Source organism: Gobius niger (assembly GCF_951799975.1).
Source record: "Gobius niger genome assembly, chromosome: 23".
NCBI classification, from domain to species: domain Eukaryota; kingdom Metazoa; phylum Chordata; class Actinopteri; order Gobiiformes; family Gobiidae; genus Gobius; species Gobius niger.
In genome coordinates this window covers 6,599,247-6,622,885 of record NC_136874.1, presented here as the reverse complement: position 1 = coordinate 6,622,885, position 23,639 = coordinate 6,599,247, and the positions used below count along the sequence as shown (strand labels likewise).

General features: G+C 45.5%; 3 protein-coding genes across 3 annotated transcripts in view; 1 reads left to right on the top strand and 2 right to left on the bottom strand.

Moving 5' to 3' along the window:
- Window positions 1–6,293, bottom strand: part of LOC306982070 (transmembrane protein 163a) — a 42,845-nt gene extending 36,552 nt beyond the window's left edge. Inside the window, exons 1-2 of the mRNA XM_079581850.1 lie at window positions 5,867–6,293; window positions 3,209–3,328 (exon numbers count right to left, since the gene is read on the bottom strand). Of these exons, the coding sequence (XP_079437976.1) occupies window positions 3,209–3,328; window positions 5,867–6,116 (370 nt within the window). The 5' untranslated portion in view covers window positions 6,117–6,293. The remainder of the gene's footprint in view (window positions 1–3,208; window positions 3,329–5,866) is intronic.
- Window positions 6,294–10,303: 4,010 nt separating this feature from the next.
- On the top strand, window positions 10,304–19,163 carry LOC306981786 (uncharacterized protein). The gene is made up of 9 exons (XM_079581448.1): window positions 10,304–10,585; window positions 11,106–11,187; window positions 11,276–11,404; window positions 11,705–11,765; window positions 11,844–11,906; window positions 11,988–12,033; window positions 14,637–14,800; window positions 17,149–17,219; window positions 17,361–19,163. The coding sequence occupies exons 1-9, from the start codon at window positions 10,428–10,430 to the stop codon at window positions 18,303–18,305; spliced, it is 1,719 nt and encodes a 572-aa protein (XP_079437574.1). The 5' UTR covers window positions 10,304–10,427; the 3' UTR covers window positions 18,306–19,163.
- A 1,338-nt stretch (window positions 19,164–20,501) lies between these two features.
- Window positions 20,502–22,724, bottom strand: LOC306982112 (nuclear receptor subfamily 4 group A member 2-like). Its single transcript, XM_079581913.1, has 6 exons — window positions 22,217–22,724; window positions 21,716–21,845; window positions 21,412–21,557; window positions 21,148–21,341; window positions 20,911–21,089; window positions 20,502–20,792 (listed from the first exon to the last, which is right to left on the bottom strand). The coding sequence occupies exons 1-6, from the start codon at window positions 22,652–22,654 to the stop codon at window positions 20,566–20,568; spliced, it is 1,314 nt and encodes a 437-aa protein (XP_079438039.1). The 5' UTR covers window positions 22,655–22,724; the 3' UTR covers window positions 20,502–20,565.
- Window positions 22,725–23,639: the final 915 nt, after the last annotated feature.

The following is a 23,639-nucleotide window of genomic DNA, read 5'->3' as shown; positions in this document are numbered from 1 at the left end:
TGCAAGTCCCATCTGTCGCTCTAGACATAAATTCCCACACTTATAGGCTGCCTTTCACAACTCGTACATTCAGCGATCGGGACAGTGAGCCGGGGAACAGCGCAGGTGCTGCAGAAGCGTCAAAGCCACAGACCACAGGTGCGTCCTGTCCTATCATGGTTACTGCATCTGTGAGGGTGCAAAGGGAGCAGCAAACGCGTCAAACACACATGAGTGAAATCGCACTTTGAATGGTCACACCGAGCTGCCATTATTTAGGTGCTGACCTCTGCTGGAACTAAACGTCCTGTCGATGTCCATGTGTCAACCTGCCAACCCTGTAGTTAACAAAAATGCATGCTTGTATTAGTAGCCCTTACATACAATATATCGCTCACTTTAAGTGTGAGCGTTCAGGATAGGGCTGGAACAAATCGATTATTCAAAAATAGTTGAGAAATAGTTCAGAAAAAATGACTTGAAAATGTAGTAGGACTTTGTCTGTCTGTGTCTCATCCAATCAGAAAGCAGAATTAGCACTAACCTCCTACAAACATTCACTTTAAGTTTACTCCATGTCCTCAAGTTAAAGCAGTACTAAGTAACTCATGCCCCTAGAGGCCACAAGCGCCTCTGCAGGTGTCGTAGCATGTTATGGTTTTTTACTCATTAATTGTCCGTGAGAGTAAATACTACGCTGACAGAAAAGACAAAGGGAGAGAGGGATATTGTACATCCAATTACACAATGGAGATAGTTTTTTTCACTCAAACTTGGCTGTAAATACAGTTTAAGTGGTGCTAGCCCGCAGTTAGCTTTGCCCGTTAGCCTGTTAGCTTCTTCTTTATGAGTCTATTAGTGTGTATTGGTGGCTCCGACCCGGGGGCAGCGAAGTTGCAATCGGCTAGAGACACCAAGGGGAGATGAAAGACCCCCCAATCATCCCTTTAACACTTGTATTACCCCCAGAGGGACTACGGAAAGGATTTATTATGGTAAATAAGTTACTTAGTTCTGCTTTAAGATGTAAAACGTTGTCTCAGCCAAGCAATGAATCGAGTAATTTATTACCAAAATAACCGTGAGTTGCAGCCCAGGACAAAACTGGAAATTAACCCAGGTTTGATTCATGCAAGCAGCATTGCAACCTTGACTATGTGCAGGTATGAGTAACAAAGATTAACCATGACTAAACTTCAAATTAAATCTCTTGGTTAACAATCAGCTTATGCTAACTTTATTGCGCCACCAGCCACATTCTGAAACAGAACTGCTGGCTTCACACAGACTAACAATGAACAGACACTGATAATGAACCACTACCACGAAGTTTCAGACCTCCCATTTTGCATTTGAGAGAAGAAGACAATATGGACAGTGGATGATTGGACTTAAGGCTGTGGCAGATCACATTAACTACTGAATACTTACCATTTGATGCATCATATTTGCACGTCGTTAAACAATAGATTGACTTGCAAAGCTTGTCATGTCAAAAAAACAAAAGCAAAAATCACAATCCGTCAAGACACACCTCAACCAACACCACAACACACGCAGGTTATCTCAGCTCTGTTTGCTCTGTTTGCTCTAGCAGACACGGCATGTTGTGAAGGTGCTTCTAATTAATCTCAAATAAGAACACCCTTAAACCAATAGCAGTGTGAGCAAGTACACAAACTCTCACAAATTTCAATTCAATTTCAAGACATGCCTGCGATTCTAAAAGGCATGTTTGTCAAGCAGTCTGTCAGTATCAAGGGAAAGTGTGCCGTGTCACGTAGTCGCTGTATATATAGGCCGTAGATAAACACTGGTATGTAGCCGTCGCATGAAAAGGAAGCTATACGTTCCCCAATCAGGACCGGAAGTGTGCAACAGGACGTGGTTTCCAAAGCAAAATAAGGTACATGATGTCGTTGTTGAAGAAGAAAAGAAAAGAGAGACGCGCATATTAATCCACGCCATGCAATCTATCACAAGGACGGGCCCGTGAAATTGAGATTGGAAAGGGAATGGCGCGGCGTGACTGCTGGTTAGAAATGGAAAATGCAAACCGAGTTGATGTGAGACCAGAGTGCTAATGGTAACTTGTTGAACGATAAGCAGCAAGTATGGATATGAATTTGAGAGGAAATGTGTGCCCATTTTTATACTTCTTAAAGTGGATAGCCTGTAAGTGGGGAGAGATAGAGTGAAATTTGAAAGTAAACAGTCAAATCCCTCCCCTCTTTAACCAGAAAGCCCTTTTTAGTTCGCAAAATGAGGAGAGCAGGAACAGAATTGTCAAAAGTGTCAAAAGCAAACAATCAAGCCCCTCCCCCTCCCTCCTGATTGGACCTGACAGGAAAAGCTCGTCTCATTGGTCGACACGGGAGGATACTAGACTCTGATTAGTTGCAGAGATCCAGGACTTTACAAGAAATTATGTATTATTGCCTACTTTACATCAAAATGCAAGACCAGGTGGTAGATTTTGAACATTTTGTGACATTTGTAATGAATGTAGACTTCCAGACTTACACTTTAACTACCAACTTGGCAGGTATAGGTCCAAAAACAGGGAAAAAACTCATAAGCCACCGTCTGAGTATAATGAGTTCCCGCTTCTAAAGGTCCCTAGTTGCTGACAGAGCTTCTTGAACTGACGAAAACAACCTACCTGAACAATTACAGGCTTTTTGTGACCATTTCGAGTGTAATTCCAACTCCACTGAGATCAATTATACCTTATTTGCAATTGTTTTACCAAATCAGCCACTGAAATCAATACAATAAAGCATAATGAAAAAATGCAACTGATTTGTCAGCATCTCTAGAGTCTGTGATGTTTGTTAAAATCGAAAATAAATCTCTTTTGAGCTCAATAAAGTGAGTGAGTCACACGTCTAACCTTCACATGAATAGAACGGATAATAGAATTCAAAGGCGACAATAGTGTGAGGTTCGTCCATTCTCAAAGTCGACAATTCATTGGTCCCAAAATTTCAAGCTATGTTGCTATGTGACTGGATTTAAAAGGATCGTCTGGGCCTGAGCGATTTCGTCGTATAGTAAAATCAATTGTTTTAAAGGTTTAAGGGTTAGAAAATCGGTTTTGTAATAACAGCATTCATAAAACGGGCACATAAATATCCTTAGAAGCCCTCTGCCAAGTAGTGGCTTAACTTCTCCATTTGGTGCGAGCAGATTGTTTGGGAACTGCGTAAGAACTGGAAGTGTTACTCACTAAAAGCAGCGATGGCCAGAATAATGGTGATCAGAATGGACACCCAGGAAACCCAGAGAGCCTTCTTCCTGTAGCTTTGTGCTTCGTGGGGCTTCAGGCGCATGCTGCTCTCCAACAGCCCTGCAAAATGAGAAAATATAGACCATTATACACAAAGTTATAGAAGATGTGCTGGTTCTGAATCGCCTTGTTAAAGATGTAGTGCTTTGATTCGTATAGTCTTGGTGTAGGTGCTGTTTAATGAGCCGTAAAGGCATTATAACATGTTGCTATGTCAGAAGGGCAGTGAAACTGTCATAAAACTCAATAAATGTGCCAGCCATTTTAAAAGTGCTCCTATTGACCAGCCAGACTCCCATAAATGCTGTTTATGTAGTCAGGTTTTCAAAATAAAGCGTCTTGAAGAGGATCTAATGCATTTCCTTCAGTAGACAAAGACAAGCAGCAACATCGCCATGGAAACGAGCAGTCCCGCTCTCAGCAAAGTTACGAGAGGTTGAGGTATTGTCGACTATCATTACTATGTTAAAACAAAAAACGTATTAAAGCTGCATTATGGAACTTTTTCTAGAGAAAGAAAGTTTATATTTGTGTGACTTATTTGTGACCCAGCCACTGTAAGCTAAGCTAGTATATAGAATCTTGCATGTTTATAGCCCTTAAAGCTGCACTATGCAACTTTTCTAGGTAAAACAAAGTTGATATTGTTGATATAGCGCCTTTACTTTCCATCCTGGTGGCTCCTATAGATACAGACGGCATAGAAGGGGGCGTGGCTTCACCGAGGGGGAAAATAGAATCTTTTGTGACCCTTATCCACTCTTTTTAGCCATTTTCTGGTGGAATATGAACTTCATTATCACACATACATAAAGTCAAGTGTAAATGGGGCCCATATAGATATTTTCTCACAGCAGATTGTTCAGTAGAAGCGAAAAAACGGCAGTCGTAGCTAGCGCTAGCAAGCATTAGCACGAACTTACATGAAGCACCATGTTAGCATTCTCCATTATTTATGTATTTATGGGCTGATGAACCACTTTGCTCCTCTCCATGTCTTTGTATCTTTATTCAGTAGAAAACTATATTCAGAATTCAGGGTTTATTAAAGTTGTTTTTGAATAATTAGAGAAAGTTTTGATTTTTCTCCAAATTGTTTTCCCCCTTAACTGTTTTGAAACATGACCATACATAGGCGAGTCCAGAGATGCTGTCTGTATCTATGATGGCTATAGGATCACTTTTATTTGAGGATTTGTAGGATCTCTGGTCGGTGTCCGGAATGGAATGCATATGTAACCATGGATACGGTTCAATCAGCTGTGGAAAACCTTACAAAGAATTTATCCTGGAGCTAAAGTGAAGGTGCTGTGCTAACCACCCAAGCATCCACTGGGTCACTGAAAGGTCAAATGAGTATTAATACCAACTTTTTCTTTACTTATAAAGTCGCATAGTGCACCTTTAAAGGGATTACACCAGATTATTGTGTCTAGTAATGAAACAAAATGAGTTAGTATATTGTAAATTCGGACATATATCTAATTAAACCACATTTTTATCAATTTTATGAACTTGCAGGCTCAGGTACAATGTCTTTAAATGTTGCCAGAAATAAGATACATAAAAGTGGGACATTATAGAAACCACAAAGTATTTTCTTATCCAGTGCTACATTCACATCAGCCGCCCCACTGTCCTATCCCGGCCTCCTTCATGGGTCACATGACTGCAGCACCGAAAAGTGTAACGGCGTTGTTATACCCCATCTGTCTTGGCTTGTTCGCTCACATTAGACTAATTGGACACAGAAGGCTGGCCAATTTTGATTACACATTTCGGGTCACGTTTTGAAAGCAGTAATTGACGCTAGGATTATAATGTGTGTGTTTTTTTCTTCATATCAGCGTCTTGAAATGCCTTAACTTTTCCCGACAGAATTGCACAACTCGGTAATTAAAATTGACATGGTGTTGGTCATGGGGCGGGTAACTAGAGGCAGCATGTGGGGCGGTTGCATAAAGAACAATAAAGCCATAGAAATAGCGGTGAATCTTGGATAGAAAGGGAATTTAAACACAACAAATGGAGCCACAGTCCTGTCCTTATCCTATTCAAATGTGTTCATTGTGTTCAGAGTTTAGTTGGACTCCTAAGAAAGAGATAAGACAATTAAAGTTTTCACACCAAGTCAAAAAATATTTCATCTTCCAAGTACCACAAGGCTTAGATCAAGACTCTAAAAGGTCTCAAATAAACCTAAACTGGACTAGATATATATGAAAAAAGAACAATTTGAAGGCAGTACTGAAGCATTAATGAATGAAAATGAAAATGGTCCATCACTGCATCCCATGAATAACCATTGTGGGCTATATCAGTCCTAGTTCATTACTTAAACTTGCAGCATCTGTCAGGTCCAATGCCTTCATCTCGCTCTGATTTCCTCCATCCCAAAGAAGCCACAGTTTATGATTTATTAATAAGTTTCAGCGCCACCACTGACTGACTGTAGCCCCGTTTAGCCGACCAATAGGATCCTCTCGTTCCCCTAACCTCACAGTAACCAGCTGAAAACCCGTTTTTTTCCCACGCAAAGCCGTGCGTCAAAACTTTGTATAGCAGAGGATTTGGCACGTTTTTTACGCGTAAACTCACCGCTGTCTTCAATGCTGTCTGTGATCTTCATTTCCTGGTCCATGTTGAAGCCCTCTTGTTGAGTTTCTGTGCCCGGCTGGGGTTGCTCTTGGGCGGGCTGCTGTTGCTGGGTTGTGTGGGGAAGTCCGTCCGATGCCGCCGGCTGCCCGTTCACGGTCGCCGTTTGCGCCACTCCTCCCTCCGCCTGGATGGGGACAGTGATGGGGGCAGTGTTGGGGGTAGGGTCCGGTGGAAGTCCCGAGTCTGTCATTTTTTTTTGTTTTTTTTCCCCCAAGTTTTTTTTTCTTTCTTTTCTTTTTTTTTTTCTTTTGTGGGAAGTGAAGAACTCGTCAAATGTCACACCTGGGCGCGAGGTGCGGGTTCTCGACAGCAGTGCGCCTGGAGAAGAGAGAGACAGAGGGAGAGCCGGAGCTGCGAGTCTGAAGACGGTCAAGGTAGAGGAGAGGGGGGGCGGAGCAAAGCGGAAGTACGGAGAGACTCCAAAATAAAAGCTTTCGTGAAAACAACTTTGAAATAGTTGTGTTTATTTTTCTAATCTGGAGTTTTAAGGGTAGTTTCACATTGTGGCACAGCTGTTTGTAACTGGGTGGGAGTCGTATATTGGATTTAGTGGATTGCCCTCCATCCATTTTCTTCCACTTTATCCGGGGCAGCAGTCTGAGCAGACATGCCCTGCCAGACCTCCCTGTTCACACACACTTTTTCCAGCTGTTCTGGGGCATCCAGGCGACACCGGGCCAGCTGACAGTGTGTCCTGGGTTTTCCTCTGGGGCCTCCTCCCAATGGGACATGCCCAGAAAATCTCCCCTGGGAGGCGAACAGGAGGCGCCCGAAACAGATGCCACTCATTTCATAAAATAATCTACAAGCATTTGTGTTATTACGGATGTTTGTATTGTTGAGAAATCCCTGAACAAATTAACAAATGCGTATTTGCTTTGAGTGGCTCACCCTGTAAGACCCGAGCGTAACTTTACAGGGGGCGGGATGTCTCCAACTGGTCTCCATGGAGATGTTGACTAAAGGCAGCCAGATACGCATTATAAACAGCCTATGGCGTCCTGATCCGTGACCCCTTCTTTGGACAACAGTGGTGCAGTTGGTGGAGCGGGTCGTTTCACGGTCAGGGGTTCGCATCCCAGCTCCTTTGCCTCCAGTGTCTGCGTACATTGGTGTATGAATGAGAGTGTGAATGGGTGACTGGGCTGTGAGTCGCTTTGAAGGTAGAAAAGTGCCAGTTTACCATTTTACCATTACCCACAGCGGAAATAGCATTTTCAGCAAGTCATTAAAGGAACAGGCCACCGTTTTTCCATACTGAGATATGTTCTTACCTGAGCTTAGACGAGTCGATGCTTTCCTGTCTGGTCTTTGTGCCCGTGGAAGAGTGTGGTAGCTTCTAATTTCACCCCGTTTGGAGCCATAGGGATATACTGGGAGAGGCTAAATGCTAACAACATCTTTGGTCGTTTTGTGTGACTGAGGGCAGGCACAAAGACCAGACAGGTACACATCAACTTGTCTAAGCTGAGGTGAGAACATATCTCAGTATGGAAAAATGGTGGCCTGTTCCTTTAAGGACGGGTTTTGTAGATTGAGACCTAACCTTAAAGGGGGGGTATTATGCAAAATCGACTTTTTCAAGCTTCACATCATGTTATTATGTCATTCCCTCATTAAAAACATGGCTGAAGTGTTGCCCTGGCACATTCACATATTTTTGAGTAATCTGTAAAAACTCTGATGGCGGCCATTTTAGGGATAGGTTTGCCTGAGTCCTCCTAGGAACGCCCCCACCTCCTGGAGACGCCTCCGAGCTTTCGTCACCAGCCGAGTAACCAACCACTGCTCCTCAGCAGAACCCCCTCCCCACTGATGCCACAGACAGCGTGTGGAGGGGGCGTGTCGGAAAGAGTCAGAGGTTCTTAAAGAGACAGAGGCCTATTTCAAGGCATTCACTACAGCCATTTTGAGAGAGCAATTTTATACAAGGCAGTTATTCTAATTTACTGCATTTACAGACCAACAGGAGGTTTCGTCACCACTGTAGTGTGATATAGACTGTCGCTGTGTGATTGAAAAAAGCATAATACCCCCTCTTTAAATGTTACACAGTGTGCCTTTAATTAAGCCTATACAGCTTAAATATTTTGCCTATGTTTTCTCATATGTGATACGTAGGTGTATATAGGCAACATGAACAGGCTATACAAAATATGCCTGTGTGTAAAGGCTTATTTGTCCGAATTATAACATGAAGCGATAGGTTTGTTTAGCTGAAAGCTGGTTCAACAGATTTTCTTTTCATTCTTTTATTTTGTGCAACCGGAAGCTGTGACGCGCGTGTCGCCCGACTTGACGGAGCCGCTGCGCACAATGTTGGAGCGGCGGCAGAAAATCACACGGTGCCAACAACAAGAGCAGAAGCCTCCAGTTCAGTTCACACCGCGGTGAAACAGCCGCACCTGGGCTCTAATTACTCTGCTGACGGGGCTCACGAGACCCCGGCGCGCGCCATCCTCCACCTCCCTGGGGCCCCCCGGGCATCATCGGTCCTGTCTGAGTGGAGCCAATGCGCGCGGAGCACAGAGCGGTGCGAGGTCCCAGGAGACGAGCCGGTCCCACCTGAGTCACGTTCAGCACACACGCCAGAACAACACAGTCTCTCACTCCCTCTATCATCGCGTGTCTCATCTTTAGGCACTTTCTCCCCCCTCCTCACCCCATCGGACACACCCAAAGACTGTCGGTTTATCCTCCTCCTCCTCGCGATCAAATGCACTTGAGATGGAGATCGGGGTTTCCCATCGCAAAGAAAGGGGGATCCATTTTAGATAAGAATCAGTCCGAGTAGAAAGGGGGTGATGCAGCTGTTACAATAGACATATCAGCTGCGCGTGCTCGCCCACTGACCAGGGATTGTGATATGTAGTATAATCTTGCACATAGATCATGTTATAACTTTAGGATCTACTAAAATGACCTAAAGCCTCCACCTAAACCTCAGAACTGGCCTTTCGTGCGTAAAGAATGAATGTGCACGTGCGTCAGAGAAAGGGCTCCGCTAATCCTTGAATTTGCTCACGATCGAGCCACATGAGAAACATTTCCAGTCTGTGTTTATCTTGAATAAATCATCGGTGGGGGAGTAGATAAAAACAAAGTGTAACTCCTGATGCCGGTGTCTGGCGTCATCTAATGGTGAAAGTAAAGAACTGCAACAGAAGAACTACTGGAGCTGTCGATTTTGTATTCACTCTGGATTTCACTCTTTTGTTTTGTATTTTTTTTTTGTCATAAAGGTCAATTGCTCTTATTGCTACTACTGCTGAAATCCAGGCAACTTCCCTCCAAAGTTAATGTTTTGTGTTTTTGGAATACTTAACAAGTGTGGGCAGCACACAGCGGGACAAGAACAGACTGAACAAGCTGGTCAGGAGGGCCAGCTCCGTCCTGGGCTGCCCCCTGGACTCTGTGGAGGAGGTGAGGGACAGGAGGGTGTTAGTCAAGCTCACCTCCATCGTGGACAACACTTCCCACCCACTGCACGGGACTGCAGAGGAGATGAGCAGCTCTTTCAGTGGGAGACTGAGACACCCTCAGTGCAAGGAGCAGGTCCTTCATCCCCACTGCTGTCAGACTGTATAACAAGACTGTGAAGTAACATGTGCAATAATCCCTGTATTTAAATCACTTACCTGTGTCACTTTATCAACCACTTGCACTATGATGTAAACCTGCACTGCTAATACATTTGTTGGTTAAAGTCCCATCCATCCATTTTCTTCCGCTTTATCCGGGGCCGGGTCGCGGGGGCAGCAGTCTCAGCAGAGATGCCCAAACTTCCCGGTCCACACACACCTCCTGGTTAAAGTCTGTTTACTTAATATTTATTGTTTATACTTTTGTCCCCACAAAGTCCTTTAGTATTTCATTGTTTTTTGTTTATTGTTCTCACATTTCTTGCCTATTTGCACACCCTGAGTGTTTCTAGGAGCTGAATGTGACACAGTACATTTCTCCATTGTGAGATCAACAAAGGCTTGTCTTATCTTTGTGACATTACACGAGGCCTATATCATTCAAAATCATCTTGGGGCCAAGATAATGCTCGAAGGCTGGGTTTGGCGCCTGGGCCTGACGTTTCCCTCCCTTGTTTTGTTAGTGTGGGAACTTTTGTGGGACCTCTAACAGTGCCTCTGAGGCCCCACAAGGGGCACCAGACCTCAGACCCAACAGGGATAGGCCTACACAAATGCAGTGGGGGCCAGTTCTCCAGACAATTCATTCTAGTTTGCAAAACAACAAAATAGTCTCTTTGTAGCTTTGTATATTCTACACAAATATTATTGAATTAATTTTATTATTTCAATGGGAAAAAAACAACTACTGTGCTTATGTATTCAGCCTCCCACTGTTCCCTCCCCGTCCAGCAGAGGGCGCGCTTCGCAGACCCCGACCCGGCCTCGGCTCAGGCTCTTCCGGCCCCTCGCCCCTCGCCCCTCTCGCCTCCCGCCGGTGCTGGAGCCGTGTGCCGTCGGGCCTGGGCTGTGGGAGCGTAATGGCGGTGCACCGGGGACCCTCCACGAAATGGCTCTTCACCCGGGAGCAGCTGGACAACACGCCGTCGCGCCGCTGCGGCATCGAGGCGGACCGCGAGCTCTCGTACCGACAGCAGGCCGCCAACCTCATCCAGGACATCGGCCAGAGACTCAACGTGTATCCCTTACGCAAAACAAGCGCCGCAGACGCGGGGTTAGCATCGTTAGCTTGGCGAAACCAGCCGGCGTAGCAAGACATTTAAGCCAATAACAGCCCTTAGCGAGGCATTTTCACTGTTAGGACGTTTATTAGCTTTTTAAATTGCTACAAAATCAGAAAAAGCAGATTAAGTGGTTTATTTAGCGGGTTTGTAAGAAGCTAACGGCGCAAGGCCTCGCAGCTAGCTTAGCTTTTGTTCATGCGCATATTCTTTGTTAGGATAACGTCAAATAACACCACATCCAAAGCGGGCAGAAACCTCGATGATTAGGCATTATAAACGCATATTCATGTAGTTTGTGAAGTTGTATTTTGTCACGCATCAGCTTTATTTGGCTATGTTTGTTTTTACTTTTAAGGCACGATCTGTCAGCTGTCTACGTAGTATTAAATTGCCCAAGTCGCCGTCTGTATCCAGTCATCACGTAAACATCTGCTCCTTTTCCGTGTCACATCCTTAACTTCTTCCCCCCCCCAGCTCTCAGCTAATCATCAACACAGCTATAGTGTATATGCATAGGTTTTATATGATCCATTCGTTCAGCAAGTTCCATAGAAATGTAAGTACTCCTGATGGATAGTCACTCACAATGATCAGCTGCAAATCTAAGCTACTTGTTTATCTTTTCTTTCCCCCCTCATTTCCAGATCATTTCCCAGACGACTTTGTTCCTCGCTGCCAAAGTGGAGGAGCAACCCAGGAAGCTTGAACATGTTATTAAAATAGCACATGCCTACATCAATCCTCAAGAGCCTCCCATAGATGTTAAGGGCAATGTAAGTATGGCTGTTATGCTAACGGCTACGTGCTAAGCTAATGCACAGATATTATTGTGGAAATAGTAATATACTGTCTGGCTAATATGGCGGGCGAAAAAATCAGCTCAATTTGCCCAAAGGTACAAGTATTTTCTCATTCAGCTGATGCGTGTAATGTTCTTCTTGTGATGTGTTAATGTGTCATCCTTTTTGTTTTGTTTTTACGTGACTGTTATCCACTCCATCTCTGTTATGACTCAACTGGAAAGCTTTCCTCGTAATCTGCCTTTTCTAATACCGAGATGTTGCTTGTTTTAGGCATTCCAACAGCAGGCACAAGAGCTAGTGGCACTGGAAACGATTGTGCTGCAGACACTGGGTGAGTTCTCTCGCGGATGAGCTAAAAACTCTGTGTTTTAGTTTCAGGTTGATAAACTCGGCTGATTCTTCATTGCAGGTTTTGAAATTACTATAGATCACCCTCACACAGATGTGGTGAGGTGTACCCAGCTAGTGCGAGGTAAATGCTCCTTTCAGCCTGGAAATATTGTCGTGATTCTAGCCTCTTGCGCTAACTCTGGCTGTTTCTTCATTTTTGCAGCAAGCAAGGATTTGGCACAGACTTCCTATTTCATGGCTACCAACAGGTTATTATCCTGTTCCCTCTATTGCACTGTAATGGCACACTATAGCTTCTCCCTTCCTGTGACCAACGCCCTTGCGCCCGGGCCCTGGGAAACCCTGTGCGGGGCGGTACTGGCCGGGCTGCTGTGCGGTGTACTGTACAGGGGCAGCGTGTTGGCGCAGAGGGGTTGAACGCGTTGTGAGGAGTGTAGTGGTGCTGTTTACCTCTCCAGGTTGTTTGGTACAGAGTGCATATGTCTAAGAAAACACTTTGGTAGCCTGAATATAGATTGCCACTAAAGATTCTTAAACTTTTAGAGTTAATGGTAAGTATAGCCTTACAGTCACTTTGAACTCTTTTCCTTTTTTGCTTTTTTTCCCCTTCTGAAAACCCCGTCAGCTTCCAAACTGTGCTGCAAACGTATAGTTTAGTTAGTGCCTAGATAGAACATTTTCTTGTCAGCTTTAGTTTTTCAAAAGGTTGCGTTCATGTGACATTGACACACGTCTAAGCCACCTAATCGAATTTGTGTCAAAATGCAGATGTGTCGACCTGGTTTATAGTTAAAGTCTTTGTAGTTACTGTATCCACATGATGTTTAATGTCTTCTTTGTCAATGGCGTTAGTGCATTCGGCTGAAAGAAGGAACAGGCCTCCGTTTTTACATACTGAGATGTTCTTACCTGAGCTTAGACGAGTTCATGTGTACCTGTCTGGTCTTCACGCGTGCCCTCAGTCACGTAAACAAAGTACAGACGGCGTTCGCATTTAGCCTCTCCTCCTATAGCTCCAAATGAGGTGAAGATGAAAGCTACCAAGCTCTTCCACGTTTTGAAAGACGGTACATGATCAAGTATAGTTACACAAAATTAAAAATGTGAGAGTGGATTTTCTAAGCGGATAAAAGGGGAACTATATTGTAAGGCGTATCAATACAAGGAGTAGTTCAGCGTCTGCACAGTAAAGTGAAGATATTACTGTGTGGATGTCGAGGTACTCCTGGTATTATTACGCCTTACAATATAGTTCCCCTTTTATCCGCTTAGAAGATCCACATTATTATTTTTTTGTGTAACTATACTTGACTTGTGAAAAACGTCACGTAACCATATTTAAATAGGGAAAACGTGGACGAGCTTGGTAGCTTCTATCTTCACCTCGTTTGGAGCTCTAGAGGAGGAGAGGTTTAATACTAACTGTGTTTACGCGACTGAGGGCACACGTGAAGACCAGACAGGTACAAATGAACTCGTCTAAGCTCAGGTAAGAACATATCTCAGTATGTAAAAATTCGCCTGTATAGACCTCTAGGTCCCTGCCCTCTCTCTAAATTCTGACCTCAAATCTTGAATGGAATGATCGCAGTCCACTTTATCAGTGCAACTGGAACGTTTTTGGAAAATCATCCAATTTTCTTCAAGTCATGAACGCAACCTGAAGATGCATATTATCTCTGTAGACGCTGAATGAGTGTCAGCGTTGAGTTATGAAGTGGATTTGTTTGTCAAACTCGAACTCAAATAGTCTGAGGTGTTGAGGGTTCTGTTTAGACTATAATTATGCATGTGCATGTGTCTATATGGACAAACAATCTCTTTTTTTAAAATGTTTTTATTCACAATCCGTGGTATTGTTGGAGAAGTGAAGTGTTAATTTGATTAAAAAGCCAAACACATAAAGCAATGCTCGCTGATGCAGTTCAATTTGATACAACTGAGCATTTTAGCCTGACCCGCTGCAATTGTATTAGTCATAAAGATGAAGAGCATGAGTGTGTTTCCTTTAGTAATTGCTGTAAGTGTCTTGTCAGCTGTGGAGTCACTGATGACCAACAATGTTAGAAGTGTAATGAGTCATTAGAGCCGTTTCTTCTCCCCTGCGAGGGCCTGAGCCAGTTTGCAGTGCAGTTTGTAAGCTCAAGCTTTAGCCTCACAAACTTTTGAAAACTATCTGGCCTCAGTGTCCGTGTTTCCTCGTTCTGATGCACATTACCTGAAACGGCCGTTATTGCTTTTTCCTGTTTAAACCTGAGTCAGACATGAATTCTGCTAATACATTTTCGTGTTTCAGCTCCAAGCGCTTCAAGTTAATATTTGTTGTTTTTTTCCGACTAGCTAGATGTTTTTTTTTATCCAAATGAAATAGTTTAAATTTTGGGTACAGCTTAACATTTAAACTTTACATAAACCAAAAGTTGAGATGCACCTCCCTGAATCGAGCAGAGTTAAACATTAGACTAGACTTAGCTGCTCCTGTGGATTGAGGTAAGGGTGTCATGAAATTGTTCTGCACTAGATTATATTTAAAAGCCACGCTGCGAGACATTTCACTTTTTATACAGAAAAACATCCAAGCAGTTATTGAATTGACTTGATTGACTGATAAAAACTAAATCTTTAAACCCTTTACTGCGAGGGGTTTTGCTGGATCTTTGCTGGAGCATCAGCAGCTCGATGCTCCTTTTGCAAACCCCCCGTGTGTCCGACATATAACCTGGAATGCTCCGCAGAGTGGCTTTAGATATGGAAGCCAATACCAAAAGGAATCGACTACATAGTTTTTCTGAGCTTCCCAGGCGACACTAAACACGCCCCCCTCCTCTGTCTCCTCTGGATGTCGTTGCAGCTTGCACCTCACCACCTTCTGCCTGCAGTACCGGCCCACCATCGTGGCGTGTGTGTGCATCCATTTGGCCTGTAAATGGTCCAACTGGGAGATCCCCGTGTCCACCGACGGGAAGCACTGGTGGGAATATGTCGACCCCAACGTGACGCTACAGCTGCTAGACGGTACGTTCAGCATCTACCTCAGTGAGCTTTTCTTCATGTGGATTATTACACTAGGCCAGACGTCTACAGGCCATGAGTCGTTTAATCCAAAATAACACGGGCCTCCGACACTGAAATAGTCTCCATGCGAGTCACAGCCGGGCCACTTTCACGGCTCTGGATGAAAAAAGACACGGATGATCGGAAGTGAAAGTTAAGCATCAGTACATGGAGCTGCCGTGTTCTCTGCTTCACTCTGGCTTTTTATGGGACCTGATACTTCAATAAAGTCAAAGAAATGAACCGACCGGAGACGGAGATGTGTCTGGCCCCGGCGGGATATTTGAGATCATGGATGAATCATGATGGAAGGAGAAAACTACAGCGTTATTTGGCTTTTATGGATGTTCGAGGACAGTACATGCACAGCAGCAGATGCAGGAGAGACTGAACTGGAGTCCGATACCAGAAGGTCCGTTTAATCTGTCCATTTACTCCATGAATGTGCCGTTTACTAGTTCTATGTATCAATAGTAGCTTTACCATAAGCCTGATTGTTAAAGCTGGGCTAACTTGATTTTTCCTGCACAAACTGTACCGACTTGGCCCCGACCGAAAAGCTCCGGTAGAGGGCGGTATCGTAAACCCTTTTTTTTTTTTTCAGTACTTTTTCTCTCCAGACGTCAATAAATGATCCGCAGTGAGTCTAAAAAAGTCTGAACTCATGAGCCGCTTCAGCACAAATGCAGATGTTTTCTTACAGCGAAGCAAAGCTATAACTTACTAACACTTTAGTCATTACCAGAGACAGTGCCGTGGTCTGAGCCAGGACTAAACCAGGACTTACAGTAAACTGGTTAAAAACCAGGACTGAATAAGAAACTAGAGCTCTTGGACAAAGAGAGAAAAGCAGTGACAACAAGAAACGCATCCACTTTACCTTTAGCTTTAGCCCCGCAGAGCCTGAAGTTACTGCTGCTGTTACTGAACTCCAGCTGCACCAAGTGGCAGCACCGCTCACTCTGCATTAGCCTTTTTTGGAACAGTTTTGGTAAATTATTGGTGACAGAGTGAGCGCTCTCACTGTGAAATCTTTGACGTGTGGAGCTTTCACCTTGTCGAAGTGTGTTTAGAAAAGTTTAGCTGAATTAAAACTGTCCTGATGTGGATCTGTCTCTGCAGCTCAGGAGGTAATAACGTCTTTCTCTCTTTTATCGCTGCTTTAGTGGGAATTCTGCTCAAAAAATGAAGTCACAGGTGACGCTGCTGCGGCCTGTGTTCTTTCTGTTGTGCTGTTTTAGGATTTTCTCCTGAACGATACTTTTAATACACATGATCTTAATTCAATTAGAATAACCGTTAAAGCACCGGTACCGTCAGGGCATGTTTTTGTTTTGGAAAATGTCGCTTGCTCCAACTTTCAGCAAAGTCTACTTAACTTTCAGTCCCAGGTTTGGCTCCACGAGTTTGGAAAGTGTCAAATGTTTTGTGGATATTGAGAGTTGACAGTTCACTGTGCACATTTGAACACATCGAGCAGCATCTGAACACAGTCTGAAATATAAACACAAACTGCAGGGTTTGACTGTTCACGCATCACTCCTCAAATGGAGACGAGCTATTTTGTTTTTGAGAGTTTTCTGCCTAATTAAATGTAGTGTTTATGATTTCGCTCTGATCTGGAGTCAGACTGAGCCTCCGTCTTCAATAGGCGTAATATCTGCTGTCAGAAGGAGCGGCTGACCCTGGATCAGTTTTACCGTTCCACAATATCGCATATCCTCCGCCTTGGCTTCATTTGATTGGTCAGCAAGACGTAGCCCCGTCTCACCTCTTGCGACGCCGTAGTTCACCCACTTCTTTATTCTGCCTGGAAAACTTGATTACGAGCAGGTAGTGCGTGTGCAATATCGTGTAATAAATGTGTTGTAGAGGTGGTGATGATGTGAGCCATATTATGTGCAGATGTTTCAGTACTATTGGCATATTTATGTTTAGTGTACGACAGCTTGTGCTGAAATATGATAGTTTTGGAAGCTGTGTATGATATAATGGTTGTGAGAATCTGGCAACCCTGTCTGGCATTGACTTTTAGACACCATACATTAATTTAGTTTCAAGGAGTTTTTCTGTTCTGGAGAGAATTCTACTGCCATCTGCTGGTCAGACTCTTTCCTAGCAACAGTGGAGCATTTATTAGAAGCATTTGTGCTGCGGGAACTTTCTAGGTTGCATTCATTCATACTGCAGTCATGTAGTAGTTGTCCATACGCTTCGGTATCGACACCGTGGTCGAGAAAACGCCCCCTGTCCCGTTCATGACACAAATTGATCGCCTCCAGTCCCTGATTTTGGGTTTTGTGTTTCAGAACTCACACATGAATTCCTTCAAATCCTGGAGAGGACGCCCAGTAAACTGAAGAGGATACGAAACTGGAGGGTAAATCAAGGAAGAGAACGACACACTTAACATAACTTCAGCACATAAAAACATATCCAGATTAAACATTGTGCTAAATAGTACTTCTCTTTGAGGATGCTTTAGTTTTCGGTGTGTGACCCGCCTCTCCTTTTGCTTCAGGCCTTTCAAAACTCTAAGAAGCCAAAGACGGAGGGAGCGTCGGGGGACAGTGCCTTCCAGGGGACGTCTTCTTTAAACGGCCTGTCCGGCTCTTTCTTCCCCTCGTCTTCAGACTCCTCGGAAATGCCCTCGCTCAGCTCCTTAACTGCCCCGTTCGCCTCCTACCAACCCATGGACGCTGCTGCAAAGGCTTGTGGGTACGACCAGTTCCCCCCGCCGCTCCACTCAGACTTTACACTAATAAAACAGGAGCCCAAATCGTCGAAACACCAACAAATCGCTGTGAACGGAGCGGCTTTCCCTCGGCCGCAAAAGGTGTTGACGTTGGACAAGTACAGGGAGAAGCACGCCCCGGAGCTGGCGTTGCAGAACGGCGTAAAAACTGAAACGGAAATGTACCCCGCCCTGTCGCCGATCGCCCCGTCCCACCACCACCACCACCACAAGAAGCGCTCGCAGGCCCACGGCAGCGGGCAGTCCGGCGACGGCAGGCGGGAGAAGTCGAGCTCCAAGAAGCCCAAAACGTCCCACAGCTTCGCCGAGAACGGCTCCGCGTCGAGCGAGGAGCTCAAAATGCGGATTAAGGTTTCGTCGGACGCCAAGGACAAGCACAAAGACCACCACCGGCACTCGAAACACTCGCACCAGTACGCGGTGAACGGCAGGGGGGCCATGGACAGTCTGGCTCTGCGGCCGGCGGGGGGCGACGTCGTCGTGAGCGCGGTCTCGTCCCGCAAGAGGCCGCACGGAGACGCCGGCAACCACAACAACCACCACCACGGATCCAAAGGCAGCCGGAGCTCCAAGGCGGCGCTGAACTCCCACTATTCGGACGCGAGTCAAGGGACCAACGGGCTCCTCGCGGCCAACGGTCAACACACTGACTACAAGAACACTTTCGATATGCTGGACTCGCTACTAAGTGCCCAAGGGATGAACTTGTAACTGAAAGTACCCCAGTGTTAAAGAGATTTTAAGGTATTATCATTGATTTAAAAAGCGTTGAAACGTTACAAAAAAAAAAAGATTTTATTTGTCTTAAGTTATCTTGAATTTCGCGTCACTGATCTCGAAGGCGATTCTTTGTCAAAAAGCTGTCGATAATGTATATGCATATAGAGCTGTGTACTTCTACTACTAGCTTGCACACACACACACACAAAAAAAAGTTGCATTTGGTTTTTGAATGCGTAAAATTGGCGGTTTTTAAATGTTCTGAAGGCGATTTTACCGTGCATGTTTCGGAAGGGACGTCATAGCTAGTAGTATCGCAGCCGTTCGTGACAGTTTACAGGACAAAAAGTCGGTGTATGTTTTTGTACGTTTGAAGAGTTCGTTCCACTAAAAATCTCAGGTCTTGAACTTTTTTGATAAGAAAGAAGAATCTTCCTCCTCCTTTGGGTTGGTTATACCGTCGTCATCGCGGGCAGTGCTTGTTTTAGTGCCTGCCTCTTAAGGAATATAAAAAAAAAAACAACAACAGTCTGCTCATTTTCAATCATCGAGTATAAGGAATCAGCAATACAAACGCGAGCTCGTATTGTCACTTCCAAAGGCTGCAGACTTTAGCGCTACAGATAAAACCTAACTGTGAAGTGCATCGAAAAATCTTGGCTGAAATCGCAGGTAATAAAGGCCTTGTAATAATCGTATCGTGTCAATTGCTACTCAGTATGATAAATGTTACGTATGATCTCCAAAATATGAAGATGTAAATAAACGCGACGACTAGTGGAGTTTTCCATTCAGTGTATCATGACCTCTGCAGCAGACTGTGTTGATTTGTGTATTGGGAGCCCAAATAAAGGTGTTAAATTAATTCTTCAAATCCCGGAGTGTGTCTGGCGTCTTTCCTGGGAGGCTAATAGTCGGCTTACGCGATCTTGAATTCTGATTTACATCTGAAGGAGGAGAGTTCTCGTGCGGCCTCGTCAGACTCTTGGATCGTGGGGAGATTAAAGGACCTATTCCCTTTCCTCTTTCCATTAGTCTTCAATACTTTTTTTGTTTATTTGTGGGGATAAAGACATTTTTTTTAGGATAGTTTGTAATTGTCATCCACTGACTCCTTGGTATGTTCGTTTATATTACTAAAAAATGCCACTTTTACCAACTCATACATGCAGTGAGCCTCACCAGACACCAGAGGGCGTCCTAAGAAAAAGCATCGATCTATCTATACATCGATGAGAGCGGAAGTTCAGGGTCGGTGGTTCGAGTAGCCAAATTATGTACTCAAGAGAAACGTTCCTTTTAAATGATTTTACTCCAGAAGAAAAGTTGGATTTGTGGTCCAGTTGTGACATGGAATAATGTGAAAATTCTTAAATATTCCAAGAAGCTCCCAATGAAATCATCTCGAAGAATTGAACTCACAATACGTCTATTTTTGCATCACTTAAAGCAGAATTTAGTAACTTGTTTACCTTAATAAATCCTTTCCGTTGTCCCTCTGGGGGTAATACAAGTGTTAACTGGATAATTGAGGGTCTTTCATCTCCCTGCACCGGATCCGAGGCCCCAATACACACTAATGGCATCCCGAAGAAGAAGCTAACAGGCTAACGGGCACAGCTAACTGCGGGCTAGCACCACTTAAACAGTATTTACAGCCAGGTTTGAGTGAAAAGAATGATCTCCTTTGTGTAATTGGATGTACAATATCCCTCTGTCCCTTTGTCTTTTCTGTCAGCGTAGTATTTACTCTCACGGACAATTAATGAGTAAAAAACGTAACATGCTACGACACCTGCAGTGGCGCTTATGGCCTCTAGGGGCACGAGTTACTTAGTTCTGCTTTAAAGGTGCGGTGTGCAACTTTTTAGATAAAAGAAGAGTTGATATTAGTGCGTATTTGACCTTTCAGTGACCCTGTGGCTTTATGGGTGGTTAGCTTAGCGCCTTTACTTTCCATCTTTTTTTCTTCCATGTTGAAAATAGCCAATCAAAGACGCATTTTCTCCATGTAAATTTTATTAGACAAGCAATTACAGATGAGAGCAGCAAAAAAGAAAACATGACCCTCTCCCAGATTGTTTTCTTGCTGTTTTTATGCAATTTAACTGAGCGACGACAAGACAAGGCTCAACAACAGAACAGGCATGTTTCAACAAATAACAGTAGTTTTATGTACATATATAAGGGTAAAAAAAACAGTACTTCTATTCACAGAGTGGGTGACGTGTCTGGCCCGTCTTCCTTTTTCCTAAAACGGGAGCGTGTCCAGGAAGAGTTTGTCTATGGAGGCCGGCGGCGGCACCAGGTCCTCCAGCTTGAGGTAGAAGATCCTCTGCAGGCCTTGTGTGCACAGGGACGGGAGCTCGGGCAGCTTGTCCAGCAGGAGGCGCTGGTCCCCGCCGCTGTCCTTCAGGCACTGCAGCACCTTCCTCTGCAGAACCTTCACCTTCTCTGGCTCCTTCAGCCCCGGTCTTTCTGCAGAGACGGGAGGGAGAACATAATGCAGCTCGGAGATGGCGAGGAGCAGGTAAATCGTGACTAATCCTGAAAAAGTGAGCCTGAAAGTACAAATGTGATGTATAGGGAGGCAGACCGGTGAGCAGGGCCAGGGCGCACATGCAGGCGAAGGACCCCACGCTAAGCTCCATCCTCCGGAGCCGCAGGGAGAGCTCCAGGATGCCGTCGACCCAGGGGCCAAAGCCGCGGGCGCACTGGAGCCGGGACAGCACCGAGCCGTCGCAGAACTGCAGCGTCCCGTCCGCCGGGCTCGACCTGTCAAGAAGATTTAAGTAAGAAAGGAGAAGTGGAAAGCAGCCGCGGCGTCACGTACCGGTGAGCCACGCGCAGCACGAAGAGCTCCAGGAACGCAGAGTAAAACAGCAGGTCCTGGTCGTGCTGGGGAAGCGAGGGGTATCCTGGGATCTTCTGGGCCCAGGTTTGGAGGACCGTCATGGAGCTGGTGAGGAGGCTGTAGAAGAGCTCCGTTTGCCGCGTGTCGTCTCCTGCTGGGACGCCCTGCTCCAGCTGAGGAAACAGTGACAAGACAAGACCGAATACAAGACTCTGTGGGGCTCTTTGAAGGCAGCACTCGCACCTTGGCCGTGGATGAGCCGGATGGCAGAGGGCTGGACTCCTCGTGGGCTCTGATCAGGGAGCGGAGCAGGCAGCTGGAGTCCTGAGGCGAGCGGGCTTTAGTGGGGAGGCGACCCCTGCGCCCCTTCAGACCGTCCCGCCTGACCACTGCACACAGCACACTTTGGAATATGCACTTTTTTACTGCAGTCGATATTTTATTCCTGAACAACCATTTACATTTAGATCTAGATCGAGAGTAACTTTTAAGAATAACATTTAATGAAGTGAAGCTGATCGTGCTGTGATAGTGTCTGCTCCCTCACCTTCTCTGAGCATGCCCACAGCCAGGCACTTCTGGAAGCGGCAGTACTGGCAGCGGTTGCGCCGGCGCTTGTCCACGGGACAGTTTCTGGTGGCCACACACACATACCTGGCATTCTTCTGCACTGTCCGCTACACACACAACACAGGATGTGCTCACTTTAGGGTCGAGGATAATCAGTGAACATGTTCATGGCCCAGTGATGCAGATGCAGGGTTTAACACCAGTGCAGGTTAAAAGAATGGGGACCGTTTTAATAGACTTGATTAAGTTGCCTATTGATTATTCAATAACTATTGACTATTGAATTCGGTAACGTTATTATTTCATTAATGACTTCATCCAAATCAATACAATAGTAAAGGCTAATCCACAGCTGCGTCTGACCAAGATCCTGGTTCATTAGTCGCTGTGCGCCTGAAGGACAAATAAGGACAAATATGTTGCCTAATCCGTCTGTAAAACAATACATGATACGTTTCTTTGCGTGTGTCTGACAAACCTTGAAAAAGCCCTTGCAGCCCTCGCACGTGCGCACGCCGTAGTGCTGGCACGCGGCGCTGTCGCCGCACACCGCGCACAGAGCGTCCGCGCGGAGCGCACGAGGAAAGTCCACAGCCACGCGCAACTTTGAGTGTGGCTGAAGAAGGCACGTCTCTGGTTCTGTGACGGCCCAGAGTGAGAGCCTTGTCTTCACGTAGTCCGCCTGGAGCTGCAGGCGGCCCGTGTCCTCCCACAGGCCGCTGCGCGCTGACCGAGACCCGCAGAGCTGCAGCTCCTCTGGGGTCTGTGTCGTGGACCTGTCCGTGTCTTCAGCCTTGACTCTCGGCTCTTCACCCTGGAGCTGCATGTGAAGCACACAGTGAGGGGAGAAACCAGGCTCCAGGGAGCCGCTGAGAGCCGGAGCCGCGGACAGGAGCTCGCTGTTGGTCAGCTCCATACTGAACTTGACAAACTCCGGGGTTAGAAAGTCTGGACATCGGGAGTCCAGGAGCGCGCCATTTGGAGAAGAGCGATGAGTGTGAACGCACGGCATTGGAAATGTACCAGTCACGTCAGTCTTCACTCAAGTCTGACCTGGCTGCAGTCACCTGGAACAAAAGTCTGTCATTATTCTCAACTTAGTGGAGGATCAAATACGCTTTTGTTTACAAAATGGCAAACGGCCTATAATCTATAGCAAATAAGCCATCAGTAAATCAGGCTAAAGGCGTTAATCAGTCCTTTGATAAATCAAATCCCAGTAGATGTTGCTTGTACCTCAGGGCTGTATCCGCCACAGGTGGAAGTCCGTGTAGAATCCCAGAGCGAGAGCCCAGAGCGCCACGTGCTTTTGTTGACCAGTGACCACAGTGCCTCAGAGATGCCACAGGCCTTTCTTTGCACGAAGGAAAGGTGGAGCTTGGTGTCTCTCCCCCTCTTTCTCTCTCCATCTCATCTCTCCTCTCTCTCTCTCTTTATCGCTCTCTCCCCCTCAACATCGCCCCCCCCCCCCCCCCCCCCCCCCCCCCTCTCTCTCTCTCTCTCTCTCTCTCTCTCTCTCTCTCTCTCTCTCTCTCTCTCTCTCTCTCTCTCTCTCTCCAGTCCCGTCAGTCAAAGCAGGGGTTTTCAAAACTCGGGAGTTTCAGTTCTCCAGCTCAAGCTCCACTAGTGCCTCTAGTTCTATATTGACACTTACACACTCATGCTGGATGAGTCAAACAATAGGCTAAATATAATAATGAGTGGAAGTGGAAGTTCCTTTCAGATTCAGTTCCCAGTTCATTTATGGAGCAGACTGATACAGCTACAACAGGACATATTTTTGTTGTTATCAGGAAACAGTAGCCTTTATTATAACTAATTAACTGCTACTGCAGAGTGTGAAGGATGTCTTATTGGATGTAGACCTACTCATTTAGATTGAGAGACTTTACTCATTAGAC